Genomic DNA, 22,029 nt, shown 5'->3' with positions numbered 1-22,029 from the left:
AAAGGTAAAAATACTTCACCTGTGCACATAAGTTGTCTTCCTATTATAGCAAAGTCTTTTAGACAGTTGAACTGTTATTAGTAAGAGAATGCACAATAATTTGTGAAATAATCTATTGACAGGCAAGAATGAGGTGAATGTGTGGTCCACACTGTTTAAAAAGTTGAAGACTTTTGTTGGGTTTGAGTTATATGCTCAAACCTGTTGGTTGTTGCTGGTTTGCAACCTATTGCACTGTGATTCCACTGAATTCATGGAACCTACATGTGATTTACACCAGAGGAGGCAATAGAAATAAGGCCCCAGGTTTGTTATTTCTTGAAAGAAGACACACTGTGTGTTGTACCAGCTATAAAATTGCTTCTTTTTTCAGAAAACGATATTGAACCCCCTGAAAAATAAAATAGAGCTGAGTTCACATGGGATCAGAGATGAATGATGCATCCTTGCCAAATGACTCTCTGCAAGCACTGCACTCATGTGACAGCTTCATTAACTTTCACGCAATAATTTATAGATAAATTTCATCCAAAAAGCAAGTATTGAAGCATCTCTAATAATATGAATTTGATTTTTGCACATTAAAACTGTGATAAAGCCTTACTAATTATTTTTAATTATCTCAAGATGAAAGTATGTCAGTCATGTAAGTAATAATGTAAGTAATCTAAAGCTGATTACATAATAATGATGATTTGCACATTGCCTTCAAAGTGCTTATAACCAAATTTAATTTTAAGCAGGATCAAGAAAATAATCACTTAGTTCAAACATTAATCACTAATTGTAATCCTAATTCATTAAAAACAGACCTTTTTTTTTTTTGCAGACTCTGCAGGGCATTAATTGACATTTTACAAAACCAGTCATTCTTTTGGCAAGGAGGAGCATTTCTCAAACGGGGATTCACGATGGCCAGAAGGGACCGTTCAGGAGTTCCGAGGGAGCTTTGGCTGCTCAGAGAAAGCAGCTCTTCCAGCAGCAGTTCGGCTTCTCCAGGAGGAGTCGTGGTCCCTCTGCCCCTCGCAGCAGCCGGGCTTTGCCTGCCAGTGCTGTGAGAGCAGAGTGAGCCCAGGGAAGTGTCCCGAGGGAAACAAAGCTTTCCCGGGACACACCGCGACAGCACAGGGAGCAGCGTCGGTGAGTTTAGAAGTGTAGGAATCCCGAGGTTTATTGCTTCTGATGCCTTAAGGTCCATCTGGTTTCCCGATTTTTCTAATTTTTATAAGCTTTATAAGTAGTTATATAGTAGAAGTAGATTTTAGAAGTAGCTGTATCCCTCACCCTTTAGCACAGTAGTTTATACATTCCTCAAGTCCTACTACCCCATATCAATATCCCCTGAATTCCATTAGAAAATGTTTAGTCTCTTGTCAAAGTAGGCCCATTTTGTTTAGAGAACACTTGTACCTTGGCCTAAACTGCAAGAGTACAGTCAAGAACTGGGTGAACGTGTGCCCCCTGCACCCCAAAGAAGATGAAGATGATGAAGATGAGGAAGAGGTGGTCTCGAAAAGCCCCCAGCCCCAATTCCCAAGGGGTGTGACTGAGGGTGGTCCAGGGCAAAAGCCAGTGGGTGGACAAAACCTAAGCTTGGACAGACAATATTAAAAATTGTACCAACTGTACACGGGGTTACGCACGTGCCATGTAATCTTTATGCCGAGGCACAAATTAAAATCCTTTCCTTGTCTCACCTCTAAAACTAATTTGCCTCGGAGTTTTTTTCTCCCTGAATTTTCTTTAGGCATCACTTCCTTTCCAGTCCGGGCTGGAGATGGACAGAGAGGCTGAGCAACCTGTGCAGGATTTGGTCTGGGACCGCAGAGCCCGACAGCTGTAGGGCTGGTTTTGGGGGGGTTTCTGTCCAGCCTCTCTGTACCTGTTAGTATCCCTCCTTAGGAACTGGGGGAATATCAACACCCTCCAAAAATGGGACAAACTTTTGGATGGTAAATTCCTTTGGTAAAGAATTACCTTTTTGATATGTAACTCTAAAGAGTTCAACTCAAAGGCTGACTGGTCCTACAGGATACATTAAGAAAAATTACATGAATATCTCGGTAATTTTTCTGATAGTAGATCTTAAGCCCCAGTGAGATTATTATAACCATCATGTACCATTCCTGACTAATATCACCCCTTGTTCCTGCAGCTAATTCAGTCATTTAATTTTGCTCACTCAAGTCATGTGCCTTGTAAGCCCTGAGTGATCAGGACTCCACCGAACGGAGTGCTACTGTCATTTTATTGATGATACTTTCAGCAACATTTCCCATTCAACCTATACTTTTTTACCCTTACGGTTTCACTTTTCTCATCTTTTTGCTCCTCAGAGAATCCATCTTAATCTCAGGCAGAACTGGACACAGCTTGCATGGTTGAAAAATCAACAGAACTACAGTTTCAACAAGGAATTATTTAAATTATGAGGGAAAACTAGGAAAAATGTAATCTTTTTTCTTTTTGCTCCACAGAGAAAGTATTATTTTGTACTGACTCTGAATGCTGTCAGGCAATCACTAGACTTTGGGATAAAGCACCAGGAAATTTTAGATCCACAGCTGGGGGAATCAAAGGCAACAGTGCATGTTTCTGGGTCCAGTTTGTGTCCTTTTGCAGAAGAGGGGAAAGAGATTTAGTTCTTTAATTCAGGCTCAAAAAAGACAGGATGCAGGTTGTTCAGGGAAGTAAAGAGCTATTTTAATTGTCCCTTATCCCACAAAACGAAAAAGGATTTGACCACCAAGTACTTTTTATTTTCTCAGTCTTCTTGAACTTCAAAAGGTTCTGCTTAAAGCAATAGGCCAAGTATTCTCAACAGCCCCACAGAAATGCATCCTGTGCAGATACCTTTCAACCTTCCAAACGCAGGAGGAGTGCTCTGAATCCCATTTGATAGAGGGCTTATTGTTCTGCCAGTCTGGGCAGTGTTTGTGGAATGGCTTGTTTTCAGCTCTGACAGACACAAGCATTCAGCAAACCAAACACACACAGAGCAGGAATGATAAAATGACAGCAGGGATTAGACGATACAAGAATTTGAAAAATTACAATAAGACTTTTATCTTTATGCAGGATACACGTACTTAGTTAAAACTATAGAAACATGATGAAAAATATAACACTACTAGTACAGCAGAATCCCTCAAACTTAAATGGGAAAACCCTCTAAAATATTATCTACATGTTTTTCCTTTTACAAAACATTTGAAAATGCCAATCCCATGAACTGATATAAAAATATAATCTCTGGAACATTTTCCCAAAACCATGACAAGTTCTGTTTCATGCAAAAACATACCCTCCAAGTTGTGTCATTTCAGAATTGTGCCCCCAGCCCAGACAAGGTCACTGATATTGGGTGCAAATGCAGTGATGATGATACTTGAGCTCAATCTTACTTGAGCTCCTCTAGCTGATGACTGATTAACTTTCAAAAGCCTTTTAGATTTGGCCTAACTTACGGTCAGACTCCTGTGGCCATTCCTACCCTTTGTACACAAGGTAAAAATAAAGGCCTTTCAAAAAGCATGTCCTCTTCAAGGAGTTATTTGTCCTGTGGTGTTGTATCAGCGCAGGGGTTTTCATCTTGTGCTCTTGGCTCATCTGGAAACATCTGTGAAAGCTTAACTACGAAAATCGAGCCTTTTGTTCTAAAATAATCAGGTCCTTTCTCTTTAATTCACCACTGATGCCAGTGTGGGCTTCAGAACACAAAGGTGAAACCCCTTCAGCTGATTAGGATCCAGGTAACCAACAAATCTTTCTTCTGGTACACTTGATTTCAAGAGTGGGCAAGAGCCTGATTCTCAGGGTAAAAAGGTTGACAATTAAAAGGATGTTAACAATATTCTCAATTAACAATGGCAAACTGGGTGATATTCTTCAACCAAGTGAAAGGTGCTACTCTTCAATCACAATTGAATAACCTCTTGCCAGGACCACAGTTTTAAAATATTATTCACCTGAAGTTTACTTATGTGCTGAATTCTGATACTCTTCAAATCAAGTAGAAACTGCTGAAGTTAAGGTACTCTAGAGAAACTTTACACACAAATATGAGTTTAATCTTTTTCCCTAATGAAAACAGAGATGTTTTACTAGGTTCCTTGATGGTAGTAGTGCACAGTACTTCTGAATGTTGAAACAAGGAAGAGGAAGTACATAAAAAATACACTCAGTTCCCTTTTCTTATACCAACTACTCTCAATTAATTTATTTATGGGAAATAAAAGCAGAATTTTTTATGTGTCATTGTGATATTTATCCTTTTTTCTAGTTTCCTGGTTTTTTCAAGTCATTAAAACTACATTATACAAGTAAAGCACCATCAGTTTTCAAAGCAGTTAACAATTTTTCTCCTTTGAATCTTCACAGTACCAGTGCACACAAATAGTTCCCCGTTCCCTCCCCAGACTGCTGTAGAAAGGAAATGTGAATTACTCAGTGTAACCAGTGGAGCCTGCTGAGGCTGAACACAGAAATTAATGTAAGGACACGAGAATTTGTTCAGTTTATATTAAAGAAAGTGTCCTTTGGTGATGAGGTGCAGTGATGCTGTGACAGCCCCATCAGCACTGTATGTACTGTGTTACCTAAGGGGAAACAGGAAGGACTTGTGCCTAGGAAGGAGCAGAAGGCTCAGAACTCAATGGTATGGCAGTGGTTTCTTGTGCTAATCAAAGCCATGGCTCTCATGCTACAGGGTGGGAAAAATACCTTTTGCTGTTTGAAAGCTTTTCTTCCCTTGTGCAGATGAACAGCTACTTGTCTGAATGGCAAATCTGAACTTCATATTTTAACACTGGTGCTACATAAACACTAGTCTTGGATACAAACTGTATTGGGTAATTTGATTAACCAATGCTATCTTATCAGTAAGGCTGTGTGCTTTTGTGAATAAGCTGATTTCATGAGCTGTTTGTTGAAGTTTTTGCCATTTTACCCATTAACAATGACCAGGTGTTTAGAAACTATGCCAGACATTTATAATGACAAGTGTTAGGACAGATGAAATAATACACATATGAACTGTCAGGGAAGTAGGACTGTTTCAGATGTTTTTTACATTGAAATTCCCAATTATTAGGCCTTAGTGTTTTAAATCTTCAAATCACTTTAGAACCATGAAACAATCAGTGCTCAAAATATTCCCTAATTAACAGTATTTGCTGATAAGAAATATGACAGAGGAAAAAGAATTTGCCAAAGTTCAGGTGGACTTTTCAATGTTTTTTATTCCAGATGGAAACGAGATGTGTATTTGTCTAAAGCTGTGGTTTTTCATCTAAAAATCCCAGTATTTCAGTCTGCAAATGAAGAGTGGAACAGGAAAATGCCTAATGCTGGCAGGTGGCCAAGGCCTGGGTTTGAAAAGCAGTTTGCACCTTGGCAAAGGCCAGGAGAAAAGCAGGACTATTCACCCAGCTCCCCTCTCACAGCCAGAGCAGCTTCTGCAGGGCTGGGCTGGGTCATGTCCCTCTCAGCCAGGCACCACCTCAGCCTTCACTGAGGTCACTTTTTTGACAGAGCCTGACTGGAGAAAAACTTTTCTCAGGTCCAGAAGAATTTTCAGCCAATATTTATCCCTGATCCCTGGTACCTCTTTTTTTTTCTTCAGGCTGTATTTATGTTTATGCTGAACTGTCTTTACCTTTCTCATTATCTTTTTCTTATAAAGATTCCTCTTTTCCTCAACACCCAGCTACCCATTTTCACATAATTAATTAATTATTTGGCCTCAGCACAGGGCCAGTGTGTGAATACCTCACCATCCCAGCTGGCCATTTGTCTCCTAGTGCAGGCTGAGCTTTCAAGATTCTATCAAGTTGCCTCTGCATTATCTTGTGACAAACTCTAGGACCAAGGTCCTTTTACTATCAATTAACAGGAAATACAGCAAGACATTTTGTTCAATCTTTGAGTGCATGAGCTAATATTTGTACTGCAAAATTTAATCCCACTCATTTCATCCCCTTCAGTGTTCAAAGTCTTACAGGGGTTTTTGTGTGTGTACTGGGATCCTTTGCTAGAGTGGTGTCTCCCAACTCAGCATCAACCCCAGCCTGCTCAGATCTGTGCTTCAGTGGTCAATGCAAATGCAGTGGTTAAGCAAATTCAGTTACAAGACATATACATAAGAAATTCCACTTGCAGCTGCCACCCAACTCCACTTTCTTTTCAGCATTGTCTTTTTTCCTTTAGCCAGCTGCTTACGCACATCATCATGCTGCTAATTCCCATGTTCTCCATCTTGACTGTTTTCCACATTTTCCACACATCCACCGTATCAGATGCTCCAAATCTACGAAATCTGTACTTGCTCAGTTGTGCCAGGCCTGACTCTTGACTTTGCTTTTAGCCCTGGAAATTCCACAGACCTAATCTCTCCTTGCTTGCGGGTTGGGTTGTGCATTGCCCTCTTTTTTTATCCACCTGAATCTGTTCTTTTCCAGCACTGGATTCAAACCCCACAGTTTTGCAGCATCAAAACAGGTTTTCTTTTCTGCCCTCACAGGAAATCTGCAGTGAAACCACAGCTGTAGGGGGCTGCACAAACAGGAAGAGTTCACCCCTACGCTGCCAGTTTGAGCTGATATCAAACCCAGCTCTCCCCTTACTGTTTAAACTTCAGGCTCCTCACCATTCCATACAAGTAGCAGAGCTTAAACTGCTCTATGGAACTTAGAGCTAAGAAACTGAAGGGTATAACAGAAAATAAGATCATACCTTCTTTCCTTATAATATAAACCAGCTTTTAATAATAAAAACTTCTATCACGTTTTCAGTGAGAATTACATATACATTTCAGTGTAAAACAGTGCACAGTGTAAATGCCCTTAGATACCCTTCTCTGCATCTCTTGTCTTGGCAGTGGCTGCAGACGTGGGCCACGATCCTGCCCAGGCCATTCCATGGAGCTGAGCTGGGGGAGACACAGCCAGTGCTTGGCCCACGTGTTCCTTCTCACTTTTGGGTGTTCCTACAGTTCTTATAACACTAAGTACATTTTAAGTTGAGGATTCAGTGAAGAAACATCCATTTCTTCTTCAAATAGCAAATGGCAAGAGTAACTCTCCCAAAATTAACAAAAAAGTGCATTGAAATAGTGATCTGCTCATCTGGCTGCAATCCAGAATGGACACCCAGCACCAAACCCCTGGATTCCACAGCTGGCAATCCATGGGCTGTCCTAGTTCCCTACAACAGGTTAGAGCTGAATATTTCACAGAATATTCTGGGTTGGAAGGGACCCACAAGGATCACTGAGTCCAGCTCCTAAGTGAATGGCCCATAACTGGGATGGAGCCCATGACCTTTGTGTTATTAGCACCAGGATCTAAAGAGGCTGCTGTAGGTCAGAGGAAACAGTTAAAAGTAAGAGATCAAAACAAAACATGTTCCTTGCCCAAAATTATTTCAGTCCGTGAGTGAAAAGAAAAAAAATATTTAAAAATTAAGGAACAAGGTTCAAAACAATCTGCATCCCCCAAATTGTCAGAAGCCATTTTGTGTTGAAGAGAGGATTGAAAAAACTTAAGAGGCCTTCACGTCCAAATGAAAAAGTCTAATTTTAGGTTTTGAGTTGGTTTGGATGTTATTAAAACAAAATGAAGTCAACTAAAAACCAAACAACATCAAAAATAACCCCCCCAAGCCTTTATTTTCTAGAATATACATGATTGCAAAGCACTCCTGCATCTCCTGGCTGGGAGCTGGTTCAAAGGAGGCTGCAGAGAATCGGAGCAATGGGGAGCTTCCTGTACACCTGCTGTGGTAGGGAGGGGTGGTCATGTTAAGGCACTCACTCCAAAGGAACATTATTTCTATCCTGAGACTGCTGACATGTTTTGATTAGTTTCAGCCAGTAATTTGGAAAAAATTACTGTGCTTAGGGTAATACTGACAGAATGGAGAACAACTTTTCAAATGAGAAAAAATAAAGTACATTATTTACAGGATTCCTTTTTTCTTTTAACTTAAAAGCATCCCTAATACATTTTAATAACTGTATTAAAGACTACTTAAATATTGAAAGATTTTAAATAATGTAGATTTTTTTCAGTAAACTGGGAGTAGCTGTGTAACTGCCAGCATATTGGTCCCATTTTAAACAATATAATTTTTATTTAAATCTTGTATATATAATAACATGATCGAAAACACATATTATTCCACTCCACATAAATAAGTATAGTTCTTCTGACCTGTTTTAAAAACTACATCTGTTCAAATAATCAGATTATAAGACTGTATTTTTTCCTTTGTAAAGATTCCTTTAAAATCCTTCACTCCCAATCTCTCCTCTTCACTAGCACTGTATTCCAGAGTATATAATCATAGGGGATTAGTAAAAAGTTAATCAAAAACCTGGAAGCTACAGTAAGTAAAATGAAGTAATGGTAAGAAGTATTATGGAATGTATACTCTGCAGCATAGAGAGATTGGCTCTCACTGGGCTGAAGTGGAAAATGACTCCAGAAGAAATTCTTTATGTTCATATTTGAATAAACCATAGACTGTGCTATTCTTTGTTCAAAAGTGCAGGTCAGTTCATGAAAAACTGGTGTTTCTGAAGCCACTGCACGAGGATGTCGACCAAAATCCTGCTGGCAGTCCCAGGGCTGCCAGGGCAGCACAGGGAGAGAGAAACGTGTCCCCCAGCACCTCCTGAACCAATCCAGAACCCGAAATCCTTCAGGTGGCAGCACAAACAAGTCAGCAGTAAAACTGCACTTCCTTGAAGAACAATGGTCACTTTTCCAGGCACCTGGCAAACAGCAGTGTCCATCCTCGCCCTGTGGGGTTTGTTCCAAGAATTTCTTCAAGAAGTCAAAGAAACAAGAATCCTGCACATGCTGCAGGAGCTCAAAGGCAGGTTCCTGGGGCCTGGGGCAGCAGGTCCATCTCCCCCAGCCAGAGCAGCACCAGCAGGGGCAGCTGGTGGGTCCCTGGGCAGGGCTGCTCCCCTGGTGCTGCCACGAGTGGCTCCCACTTCTATAAATCCCCGTCTGTAGGTGGCTGGCACAACCTATAGAGCCTTTGGGGCAGATGAAGAGGAGGGAATTAAAGATCACAAGGATAATAACAAAGTTACTGCCATGTATATGGGAGTCAGCAGCTCCTTTGTCATTCTGCAATTTTTAGAGGTAATGCCATATCAAGAATATCATTATTTTTAATCTTAATCATTGCAAATTTAGAAGTGCCACTAGTGATTTGTTAACTGAAGCATTTATAATCATTGTTTAGAACATTGTTTGAGACTTTCCATCACTCCCTTTTAATTTTGGGTCTTCAACAGTCTCTTCTCTCTTATTCTATTTCCTTTGGTTTTTAAACCCAGTTCAGCATTTTACCTGAACAAAAAAGTTTCCCCCTGCTCCCTCCCAATTGGAATACCAAGCACACAAAAGAACATATTTGCTTGTTGACATGGTTGAACAAACTTTAAAATTAATAATTGTATTTTCTGAGAAATTTTTTGAGTCACAAGATTAGCAAATTCAGAGCAGTGCTTAAACCTAAGCACATGTTGACTTGTCATTCATGTATGACTTTGTGGTAGCTTTTCTTGGCTGTTTTCTTTTCATCTGAATAAAATCAAGTCTTTTATAATCTTTTATAACTTCTCTTTCAAGACTCCTATTAGAGAGTCTGACAAACCTCGGTGTTAGGTAATATAATCCTGAGAGTTAATATTAATTCCCCAGATCTCCTTTTAACGTAGCACTCAGTTTTATTTCCCATCATGATGATGGAACCCAGTAGGAACACACATATCTGAGCTTTATTGCCCTGAAATAACCCGAATAAATAGTCCTGGAATTTATCATTGTGATTTGGAGTGTATTCAAAAGAACACACTCAACACAAACAAGTCATCTTCTGATTTGTTTGTAAAGCTATTTCTTTTTGAATGTAACATGCTGTTATGGTCATAAAAATGGAACCAAAGTAACATACAGCTGTTAATAAGGCAAAATAACCTCCCTGCCAAAATCTGATGGATGGCACTGGGACCATGGTCCAGGAGCCAACACCATCGTTTTATTCCATTTTGAAATAGCAGTTACTGGTTTGCCTTCATGTAAACAATGCCATTAATGAACAAAATCAGAAGTTCTCTCAATATTTGTGCAGATGGATTCTGTATATATTGTCATCTAAACCATGATGATTTGTTACTGCCATTGAGAGAAAATGCATTGTTATGGTTTATTAAAGAACATTCTTTTCTCGTTGCTGAGAGATGAAATTGGAAAAAATTGATCAGAGCTACTTTTCTTAAAAATAAAGGTATTCTTTTCCTGTAGAGAGAGGGGAACATCTCGAGCTCCCTTTAGGTGCAGTGGGATTCACAAATTTACAGAGCTTTTCAAAGCTGCCTTCTAGACAAACCCATATAGAGCCTGTGCAATGGACCCTCCTTAGGGTTGCATTACTGTGGGGTTCCTCTGACTGGCAGCACTTGCTCTCAAACCTGCTCTGCCAGAACTTTTGTAAGCACACAATGGTATCAGCTTATGGATTATCTCTGCAATATCTGCACTCAGACTTGCTGTTCAGGAGTTTTTCTTTCCAAGCATTCCACCCGTGGCTGTCAATCCCTAGCTTTGCCAATTCACAGCAACAGTCCAAAAAAGATCAGCTATGTTTGATTCAGAAAATGCAGAAGCTCTTTGAAGTTGATGATCTACAAACTGCAAGCAGCAAAGCTGATTAATCTACAGTGCACTTAGTTTAGTACAGGGAGAAAGAAGGACAGGATTCTTCTTTTTTTTTTCCTCCAGTATTGCTACTAAGATCATCTCTGGTTATAACAGGAACTCCACAGTTGTTCCAGAAACATAAAACCAGCGTTCAGAGAAAATGCATAATACATAATAACCTACCGAGGTGCACACTGTGGCATTTGGTCCATCACCTTCAGATTCTTGGCAGAGATTTCAACCCTTGGTCCCTACGGAAACAGAGAATTTATGGTACTAACAGTATTGATAGAGCTGATGATCCTTAGGGGAAAATATTGTAATGGGAGTATGGTTCCCATTTGAGAATCCATTAACTACTTCTAGAAGATTTGGAATCCATTGGGTGGATACATTAGTCATCCATGTTTACTTACAGGATGGAACTAGTCCCAAAGCATTTTACAAGCACTGCTGTCCAGCACTAGGGAATATCTACTATTTAACACTGTAGTTGAGACTTGGTTTTTTCTGTACTGAAATTGTCTTAAGTATGCTGCACAGTCTATCCATCAAGGCATACACTTTAAATAATGCACACTGAGGCATAGATTTTAATTGCTGTAATGGCTATGCATGCAAATGTTCATTTGTTCCTGTCAAACACAGGTGTAACTATTCAGACATTAGTAAGGTTATAAATTCATAAGTTTGGCAATGTGGGTTTGTAGTGCACAAAACACAGTGCCCACCAAAATAACCTGGTGTTTGTGCCACAGTGTCCCTGGGATGAAGACGGTGGGTGCAGCAGCCACAGCCAAATACTCACTTGCTTCCTCATGATGTCTGTAGCCTGCATGATGCACTTGGGCAGGAGGCCGTGGCTGCGGGCCAGGATGGCAGCTTGTTCCAGGGACACACTCAGGGTACTCCTGAGCCAGGGAACATGAGACAGGAGATCACAGATCAGTTTGAAAAAATATAAATATGGATGTACAGGACACTTACCTGCTCTGTTAGCTGTTTACTTATCTTCACTTGCTGGGATTTTTTTACCTACAAAACTATTAAATTACCTCAGTCCTACATTTCCAGTCTTGCTACACTTAGATACTGCAACTGTTTGTGTCTCAGCATCATTACTACAAGGCTGTGTGTCACTGCTCTTCTGTATTGATTCATTTAAAGGGATTCACAAATGAATCTTCACTTCTGAGACACTGGAAGAACAGTGTGTTTAAAAATCAACGTGTGCACAACACCAAGATTCTAAAACTATTTTTGAGCAACTTCCTACATGTTCAGTATGTGACTGGAGACAGCAAGTTTTGTCCTCTCAGATCACTCAGTTGCATTGGTTGTTGCACTCAAACACAAAAACTTTTGTGTGTCAATACTAATTATTAACAAAGTATTAAAAGTCACAACCTACCCCGAAGTAAAGATGTTAGTATATTTAGGTCCTCATGACACTCCCTTAAAATTTACCTTATTTTGCTTTGAATGGAATCAAATCTCTGGGAAGGACAGAAGTTCTCACCACAGCAGTAGCACCCAGGTTTAACCCTCACCTCTGCATGCCAGTGCCACACATGGTGATCTGACAGGCTCCCAGGCGGTAACAGAGCTCAGAGGACACAGGCAGCAAGGCAGCTCCTGATGTGGGACTGCTGGAACATCCTGACTGCACTGGTTTGGTGGTGATGAAAGACTTCATCAGCCTGCAAAGCTCATCCATTGCATTGATAGGGCGGATGAGCTGAACAAAGCAATACGAACACAGTCAGTGGCATATTTACACCTTCACTTATATTTACAAGCCTTTATCCTATATCTAAGCACAATATTCTACATGAGAGTAACTCCCACACAGGAACAACTAATCAGAATATACATGAACTTTGGAAGTGGCAAAATACAATTACTTAGGCTTGGGGCAATTCTTTGCAGTTCCCACAAATCACATACATCCTCTCCAAAGCAATTGCAAGGGTGGTCTCTGGCTTTGTGTTCCCTGCAGCAGCATTTTCATGCCTTACCTGCAGATATCCACAGATGTGCCCTGCCCTGTTAGACAGAGTGCCTGTACATGAGATGCTGGGCAGCACCATTTTCCTGCTGGTTTAACTGTGAACAAAGTGTAACTTGCAAATGGAACACTTGTTCATTTTCATGCATCTGTGGGACAGGAAAATGAGCCTGTTCTGTCTGGCCTCAGCCACCGTGTTGGGAAGGGGCAGGCAGGGTCACCCAGAGCCTCCTCAGTGCCAAGTTAGGGGGGGGCTGTGTCTAAGCTGGTTCTGCACATTTTCCTCTCAACAGAAGAACTGCAGCCAAGCTCCAGAGAAATTCACCCCTCTAGGGTAGGGAACATTTTAAAATGCTGCTTGGGTTTGTACAGATCTGCCATACGGGTATCCCACAGCTGGGATTTCAGAGACGTTGAAATAACACTTCTGTGAGAGAATTTATTGCAGAGATAAACACAGCAACAATACCTGGTCAATCTTCACTGCAGTAGTATTGGAATCAGTGGGCAGGTTTGACCTCTCTAGGTAAAATGTCCTGCAAAAAGGCCAGCAAGGACTAGATTAGTTGGTTGTCCCAGTTCAAGCACATATGTGTGTATTATCTTGTATAAAACAGTTGAGCAAGCTATGCTAAAAATCTTGTACTTGAGGATCTGCTTTCTCATCGAACCATTGTGATGGCAGTAATTTACAGACTCTGTACTAAAAAATATTCTGTATCTCCATTTAAAAAAATAATTTTAGTTCTGCACAAAATGCTGAGGTCAAATACGATGGGCATTTCATCCTGTACAGTGCACTCCTGAACGAGCTTAACTATGGGAAGAAAATTAACAAGTTTACCACACAATGAGGACCTCCAAAAATCCTATTTGTACAAAAACTCCATCACGAATGGAACGTCTTTTTCATTAAATTTTAAAGCCCTTAGGAAGGAGTGCTCTGAAATTTTCCGTGTCTTTTAAGGCAAAGCAGAAGCACAGAATACCTGAGTTTCCGGTAGTATTGCTGCACTTTCTCAAGTGAAATACCATTAATTTGCTGTGGGAGTTCTTCCAGAGATGAGCCAGCTGGTTGGGATTGCCCCTCCGTACTCTCTAGAGCTGAAAAAGAAAACATTTTACTAAACCTATGTTCTTAGTGTTTTTTTTAATTCATTTATTTATCTCTGTACCATCTCATTACTCAGTGCATGACTGTGTCGCTGTTTGATCATGTCAAGGCTGATTCCATTACTGCATTAATTTAGTGCCTTTCCCAATATGGGAGTACAGTGGTGATATCCTAAAGGTGAGCTTCACAGAAAGCACTTCTATCTAACAGCAACTATTCCCCATCAATGGTCCCTTGAAGGAAATGTCCTGTACTGTACTTTGGTGGGAATATTTGCTTATCAAGTCGATTTCCAGCCCAGATGATTCTGTCATGCTGTTTGCTTTTTAAAACACTTCCCTGTAGCCTGGGCACACCTCCTGATCCCACACGAAATCAGACTATCCATGTACTCCAGTAGTGTCTCTAGGGCCATTAGAGGAAAGCATAAAAAAGTCCCAAACAGGCATATCTTGTTCTCGTGACCGTGCCTTATCTAGTACTCCCCAGGTCTTCCTAAAATAGAAGCACCTGCTTCTTAAATGTGTCTGTAGGTCTCAGCTGCATTTTTTAAGAGCTTCATGGTCATTCTTTATTTGGAATCTTTCAGAACCATCAGTTAAGCTTATTTTTCTCAAGAAAGCTTTTTATAGACACCTTTTGTGAAGAGCACCGTGTGCAGTTTCAAGCTTCCCCCATTCTGAAACCGAGCAGGCAGTTTGGAGAAGTAGTAGCTGTCAAGATAAAAGATAACCTTCAAGGCCTGACGACTTCCTTCAATGTGGTAGAAGACATGAGTATCTGGAGAAATAAAGATAAAACACTTACTGCTTTACCACAGCAGGGGAATCGTGAAACCACTGCTAAGAGAGTTTGTTAGATTATCTAATGACATTTCCCATCTCCACCATAAGATGAGTAAGGGAGAGCCTTTATAGAGAGAATGCAGGCTCTGACATACTACACTTCAAAAGATATTAGTGTGATTTAGTCTGATGTTTAATGCAAATACAATAAACGTGGTTAATAATGAAAATCCCGTGTTGTCTCAACCAGTAAACATGAAGAGAGAGCTGGCAGGGTAGGACACTGGACACTGGAGAGCTGGGGATTCACCACAGGGAACGTGGTGAATTACAAACATCTGTCAGGAACTGCTCATCATCTGTGACACCTCCCCAGGTACAAAGTCACCCTGATAAGGTGACAGGCCACAGCTACACAGCACAGAACAGGCACCACCACCCCACCCTGTCAGTCCTGCTTTTTATGCTCTGTGTTTGCAGTGCAAACTGAGGGACTCCAACAGAGAAGCTGCCCGGTGCTCTCCAGGTCTGACATGGTCTCCTAGATCATAATCCTAGAGGATATCAACCCATAAAACATACAACCAAAAAAGAGCTTTAAAGAAACAGAGAACACTCACTTGCTACAAGACTTTCATCCAGCTGCTTGAAATAGAAGGCAACTTTGTCTAGTTCAGCCAGAGTGACCTGGATGTCTTCCAGCATGGTGTGCTCCTCCTTCTGCATGCAAAGCAAGGAAACACACACAAATAGGTTATTACCTGGCAGGAAGGTGTCGTTGTTATGGGCATGCTTTGGTTGAGGAGACCTAGAGCAGAGTGCAGAGCTTTCCCTAAGCTCCATCCCAGCCAGGGAATTACTAACAGCTCCTTAACTCATACTGATACAGGTTTAACCACCCCTTGCTTAGGTGTCATTTGATGTGATTCACACAGTCGAGAGGTTTAAGGACTGAATGTTTGAAGGGATCTCTTTCTCCAAGCTTTACTCTATAACCTAAACATGTGAAGAACAGCTGATCAGTTACTGCAAAATAAATATTGATACACTGCATGCAATGAAAAGAAATAGCAGTTACATACACAAATAGCTTGGATTGTATTTTATAAAAAACCCCACACTCAATCTACAGTATTTTCACAGTCAAAAAAAAAATCCATTTTCTATAATGTCAGAGCTACTTGTCTTTTTTATGCTCCTTTTTTTCCTCAGCATTTTTACAGTTATGGCAGCTGATCCCCTGTAGCTGTGGCTCATGGGCTCATCAGGTGCAGATGAACAGTACAAATGTGGCTCCTCTCCTTAGACATGGTGCCTCACACCCCAGCACCACAGACCTGAGAGAGGGACTGTCCATTTGTCCCAACTCCTGCAATCCTCCCAACTTTCTCGCCTGTTTGGGGAATGCGTGTCCTCGCCAGGGGATGGCAGGGGACACTCGTGTCACCAACAGCTGGGCCCTAAAACCTCCCTAAACGCAGCAGTTGTTCCAAATGTGAAGGTAGATCTGTTCCTGTGGTGGTCTGGTGTGACCATGGGTCCGGTATTTGTGAGGAGATGAAAATGGCAGGATAAGAAATACAGGCACTTGGTTGCCAGCAGCAGGAATCCCCAGAGATGGCTGCAGTGAGAGTCTGAACATGCCACCAGACTAAGGGGCTCTGGCTGTGCTGTGAGGGGCACAGAATCACACAGGCAAGTGCGAGCAGACCCAAGGGTGCCCCAACTCTTCGTCTTACCACAGTGGGGGAGAGAAGAGACTGGTAGTGCAGAAGAACTCCAGTGGCTGCGATCTGCTCCAGCCACTTCCTGCTGGCATCTCTGCTGCTCTCCTCGTATTCCCCGTTGTTGTTGTATCGGTAGTTGAGAGCGGCCAGTAACTGCTCTGAAAAGGTGCAAATAGCAGCCACGAGAGACTGAGAGAAGATGGAATCACGTCTCAGCTGTAGCTCAGTATCTGCCAGGGAAGGGGAGAGAAGCATGAAGAAGTCATGAGTATACTTGTCTTTCATCTCACTGCCAGCAAAGCAGTTTGTGTGTGGGTGCACAGGACATTTGGCCTCTGCTGCAGCTTTGCACCAACTGAACAGATAACCTCTCCTTGCTGTGTGACCTGGCTGGAGAGATGAGGACAGCACAGCTGGCATACGGGCATCTTGCAACATTTTCCAGTCCAGTAAACTGTTTATTACTCTCTCTGCCATCTGCATGCTCCTTCTTCTGACTAGAAAGAGCTGTAACTCCTTAGATACAGCCATATCTGGGCTGATTCCCTTCTTTTTATGTTTACAGAGGCAAAAGAATTATTGAAAGGTCTCCGTCCTTACTTCTTTCCTGGTCTATTACAGATTAATCTTCCTCTATCCATCTGTATTTTGTGGGCTTCCCATATGCTTAATGCATTAACTGGGCCCATCCATATGGTACCAATTGGTTTATGTTTCCTGGGAGAATTTCCCCTGCGTTAACTTTGCTTCCAGTGTGCCTGCCAGGCAGCCACATGCTGGTCAAAGCAACCTGGTCACACTTAAGAGGATTGCAGACCAAAGAGGCACATGAATAAGTGAAGAGTTACTTCCCAGGAGCCCCCAGCTCCTCCAGCAGGCTCTCCTTGGCAAGGCAGAATTCCCCAGGGAAAGAGGCTGAAGACATCACCCAGAGGCTTTGAATGTCTGGAGTATTTTTACAAGCACTGAACACAACAGACTGACTAATACACTCCAGGCCCTGGGCCATGTTCTCAGCTTAAGGGTAACCATCCTTCTTTCCAGAGGATGTTCATGAAAATGCTGCAGGAGATGGGGCACACGTAGACAGGCACTTCAGGTCACATTATATCTGCCATCAGTAAAAACAGCCTTTATGGTCACTAGACTGACCATCAGGCTGCTTTGGACAGATTCATGGACCAGCCCTGGCAGGAGCTGAGAGGTAACTCAAAGCCATACAAGTCTCTCATCTTCACTCTACAAAAATCTGAGAAATCAAGTCTGGCATAGTCAAACAATGACAGCATATTTCAGTTATTTATTACCTCATTTTCAAGCAAACGGACACCAAAGAGATGCTACAATTACAAAAAGACTGTGCATTGGCTCCTCAGGAAGACCTGTCCCTTGCTCTGCAAGCACAAGGGTTGGTGCATGGTAACAGGGTTCTGATGTCCCCAGTGTATTTAGGAGCTCCCTGTCTTTGCTCCTGGCTGTAATTTCAGTATAGACAACCCTAACTCCCCACACGCCCGCTCTGCTTGGAAAGATGACAGAGTCCACGGTCTCACAGAAAATTGTGCAATACATCTCATTTTTGCTGCGTGTTCTCACCACAGCAGGAAGCAGTAAAGGCTGTCTGGGAAGGAGGGTTGTGCAAAGGAAAAAATGAAGACAGTAAAAAGAAAAATAGTGGTTCTGAAACAACAGCAACCAGCCAGGTAACACAAGCAGGCTCCAGTGAACTGAAATCATGTAAACTGAAGAAGAGACATCAGATCCATGGGAAGGTTGGCCTAGATGCAGAGCAGGAGAAATGTCAGCATAAAATGCCGGGGCAAAAACTCCTAAATGCTAAGGAAACAACACATCACATTCTCATGTATGCAGGTGAATGCACATAAAACTGTCTTAGGGACTTCTGCATGTGTGTTGTTGTTCTGCAACAAATGAAACCCCCTTACCTGTGCATTTTAACAAGGCCAAAAGCAGCTGATTCTTCCCATCTAAAACAGTGAAGACAAGGAACGCTGTGGTCAACATAATGCAAGGCAGGTGTGTTTGGTCAACAGTGTCCCCATTCCCCCAGTCCCTCACCCAGTCCTTTTACTCTGAGAGTCCTCACTCACACAGAACGTTTGTGATTGAAAAACCCAAGGTGTAAAGCAGGGAATTTTCCTGGCTACATGCTCTAACTTCCATTAAACTTGTAGATGAATCCCTAAGGAGGTGATTTCTGTCCAGTGCTTTGCACTGGGCTGCAAACATCAGCTTCATCTCCCATTTCAGCTCAACCAGACTGAGACAGGTTAGGATGTTGCAGCATCTGATTAGCATTCATTTCAGTTTGGAATATACCAAGCACCTCTCTCTTCAATTTCTAAAAGGGTTTAAAAAGCACAGGGAGATGGATCAGTTTGATATCAATCTGAATGGGCTGATGAAATAAAATAAGGGGGGGGGAAGCTCTCTGGAATTGCTGCACAGGTGCAATTTTACCATACAGCACCAGGACTCTGCAAAGCAGAATGCTCTGCCTGCCCCTCTCTAGAGCCCGGGACAGCCTTATTACAAACTGAGATCAAATTATAAAATCTACTGCTAGGCTTGACTAGACCAAGATCTTTTCTCCCTGAAGCCAATAACAAACTTTTCCTTATTTACAGACCTTCCACATGTTTCTGTATGATTTCAACAAGGTTCCTGATGCGCACTGGAAGGTTCCATGGATCTTCCTGAATGCTGGCTTGAATGTTATTCCGGCACCTAACTGTGGTTTCTTCCTTCTGCTTAAATTCTAGAAAACATGGAGTGTGTTAGCCCTTAAGGAAATGCTCCATAGCTGAGTGGCTTAGGAGTTATAATGTAAATACAGATGAAAGCAGAGACACAGTATCAACAGCAGTAATTGTGAATTGAAGAAGTTTCTTAAATAGAACCACTACAGAGGGAAAAGACTATTCCCATACTCCCAGGAGCAGCAGTCTCCCTGCATTGCCTTCAGGACTGTGGGCCCGTGTGACCTGCAGAGAGCAGGGAGCTCTGCCCCACTCCTCAGACACAGAACCCCTCCCTGTTTCAGTTGTCAGGTGGATCTCGAGTCTCTGGCTGTGCAGAATCACATCAACTGTTTGGCTGCAGCTGTCACATCCCATAATACTGATGAGAAGTTCTGAAATATTCTGCTTTCTTTCACCTGATGGAAGCTAATTATTTAATTATAGAGTAGAAAATTTACTCTCCAGGACTTGGCTATGTAGCTGAGCCAAATAGCCCATTGTTGGGGATAAAATGCATAAGCAGAGAAACACAGAAAAACTGTGCCAAGTAACTGCTCCAAGACAGGAACAGGGGAGCATTCCAATGTCCATCCATCACCAAAAGGTGTCTGTGGTAGCTATTAAACAGACACTGTGGTGCAGGATTCCAGCTGAGTGTAAGCAGGGCTTGTCTGTTCCTCAGTGTGATGAGAGTGGAATCTTCAGTTAAATAAAAGACTCTCTCAGGCTAATTAATCTAGTTTTAATAAATGAGACTCTGTTTAAGTAAAATAAAATAAGGGAAGTGTCTGTTGTTTCTGCACTTCATTCCAACAGTGCATGGAAAGACTAACACTCTACACCAATGTGAATGTGTTTGTAGAGATGAGTTCATGTAACAGAACTTCACATGAGTTATTCCTGGAGTCAGGAAAAAAAAGCAGGAATGCCTCTCTAGTTCTAGAGTTTGCCACTGTAACTAAAAACCAGAACCTGTCAGGAGTTGGAGTGTGACTACAGCACCTGGGGTACAGCAGGAGTAGTAGGAAACATTTCAGATTTCAAGTGGGAAAGGAAATGCAGCAAATGTTCAGAAAATAAAGTCCTGTGTATTACAGGGAGACAAGAAACCACATCCTGAGCCCCAAAACCACTAAACCCGAAGTCTCATCATGGTCCCTGAGGAAAAGGAAAACACGGTATCATCTGTTTGCTCTCTATGGGAATCAGTTTTCAAAATAAGTGTCATGTGAGGATGAGTTTACTCTGGCAGTTATCCATCTGAAGAAAAGCAGAGTAAGTCATTAAGCAAACTCAGGCAGAACCTTTTGGTACCTCAGATCTACAGTGGTCAGCCCCTCCTCAGCTTATCAGAGCACTCATTCACCTTGTATCTGACCTATCCCTACTTTGTACCTTTTGAGATATGTTCACATCAAAGGGGGGATTTGGAGACTTGTGAAAGAGATGTGAGGATTCAGCAGCACGTAACAAAACTATGTTCTTTGTGCTCAGGAGGAATTCACATGAAAACAACCTCTTAAAGATGCAAAATTTCAGTGGTCAGAAAATTTCAGTGGTACCTGCCAATAATGCATGACTGGGCAGACTGCAGAGCTAAGGAACTCTGTGTGGTCAGACAGCATGTGTGCAACCATGGTAAGCTCTTAGGTCCTGGAAATCACATTACAATCAACCTAAATACAACCAATCTATTTCTTTACCTTGCAAACTGTGGTCCATTGGAAAGTGCTTGGTTTCTTCAAAGGCTTTAGTTATTCCTGGTCCTTTTAGAAGTGCATTGATTGCATCAACCTACAATTGGAATGTTATGCATCAGTGTAAGTAAGACTTGCAGAAGAAAATCTGAACAGAGCTCTTGTGGGGAAATGCCCAAACCATTACACTATTTGTATTTTGGAACAACTGCCAAATAGCAGTAGGACTTTGTAGCCATGAACTGGCCTCAAGAGCCTCTCTCATTTAATACAGCGTTTTGCACAACGATGATCTTCATGCTGATAAGAGAATATCAAACCATGCTCCAGTGTCACACAACTATAAAGATATCTGCAGGTCAAACTTGGGAGACCCCTCCTGCAATCTGCAAATGAGATCCATTTACATCCTACAAATCATCAGATGTTTGTTCACCTTTTCTTTTTTTCATGGAAGCATTTTTCCCCTTAGTCTCATGCCTTAGATAAGGCAGGTCAGCCTTGCTTAAATCACATGAGGCAACTGGAATGTGGACAAAAGTGATTCCTCAAACCATCCTATAATATACTTGCTTACACAATACCCCAAAATCTTGATAGTTTGCCCTCCTCCAAATATGATTTCGTGACACAATTTAGTACTTCCAATTTCTTACACTGAAACTGATAAAGAGAAAGCAATTCTATGTAAGAATAGTGCTTTACATACCTGGTTAAAAAGGTGTTCCAGACAGCCATGAAGTTTGTCTTGCTTGTCTAAAGGAATCCTCATATCATTGGGAAGCTCATCTCCTAATAAAGGAGAGATGAAAAGCTTTTAACTTTCAAACATAACCTGTGACGAGGCCACAGATGACACAGGCACACCTTCACACTGGTGGGTGAACAATGATTGCTGCTTTATCTCTAACTCTTAGAGCAAAATACTCATTATTTTCATACAATGCAAGTGTCCAATAACTAAAGAAACTTATTCCTGCCTCAAACCTCTCCCACGTTCCAAATTTACTGTGGTTTACTAGAAAAAGGCAAACCTCCATCTTTCTGTTCTTGTTGTTAGTTTTGAAGAAACCACATTTGCAACTTAAATATGCAAGTGTTTATAATCAGCAAAGACTTATCAGCTCTTCTGAGGGGTCCAGCATGAGAAGGATTCCCGTGCCCTGTGCACACGCTCACCTGATTCCATCATCCCTGCCCAGGTGATGTGCCCCTGCACAC

At 41.7% G+C, this 22,029-nt stretch overlaps 1 protein-coding gene across 2 annotated transcripts in view; it reads right to left on the bottom strand.

Annotated features, from left to right (window-relative positions):
• Window positions 1–2,681: 2,681 nt before the first annotated feature.
• PREX1 (phosphatidylinositol-3,4,5-trisphosphate dependent Rac exchange factor 1) overlaps window positions 2,682–22,029 on the bottom strand; it is a 142,549-nt gene continuing 123,201 nt past the window's right edge. For both annotated transcript variants that reach the window (XM_027697302.1, XM_027697303.1), the window contains exons 28-40: window positions 21,518–21,600; window positions 20,815–20,905; window positions 19,000–19,128; window positions 18,296–18,337; window positions 16,362–16,579; window positions 15,243–15,342; window positions 14,474–14,617; window positions 13,713–13,827; window positions 13,193–13,259; window positions 12,266–12,453; window positions 11,524–11,626; window positions 10,899–10,966; window positions 2,682–9,043 (exon numbers count right to left, since the gene is read on the bottom strand). In XM_027697302.1, the coding sequence (XP_027553103.1) occupies window positions 9,001–9,043; window positions 10,899–10,966; window positions 11,524–11,626; window positions 12,266–12,453; window positions 13,193–13,259; window positions 13,713–13,827; window positions 14,474–14,617; window positions 15,243–15,342; window positions 16,362–16,579; window positions 18,296–18,337; window positions 19,000–19,128; window positions 20,815–20,905; window positions 21,518–21,600 (1,391 nt within the window). In that variant the 3' untranslated portion in view covers window positions 2,682–9,000. The remainder of the gene's footprint in view (window positions 9,044–10,898; window positions 10,967–11,523; window positions 11,627–12,265; window positions 12,454–13,192; window positions 13,260–13,712; window positions 13,828–14,473; window positions 14,618–15,242; window positions 15,343–16,361; window positions 16,580–18,295; window positions 18,338–18,999; window positions 19,129–20,814; window positions 20,906–21,517; window positions 21,601–22,029) is intronic.

The sequence above is a fragment of the Neopelma chrysocephalum genome, unplaced genomic scaffold (assembly GCF_003984885.1).
Source record: "Neopelma chrysocephalum unplaced genomic scaffold, ASM398488v2 Primary Assembly neopelma1_119, whole genome shotgun sequence".
Lineage (NCBI taxonomy): Eukaryota > Metazoa > Chordata > Aves > Passeriformes > Pipridae > Neopelma > Neopelma chrysocephalum.
The sequence above is the reverse complement of the archived record's forward strand: the minus strand, read 5'-3'. Positions and strand labels throughout refer to the sequence as shown.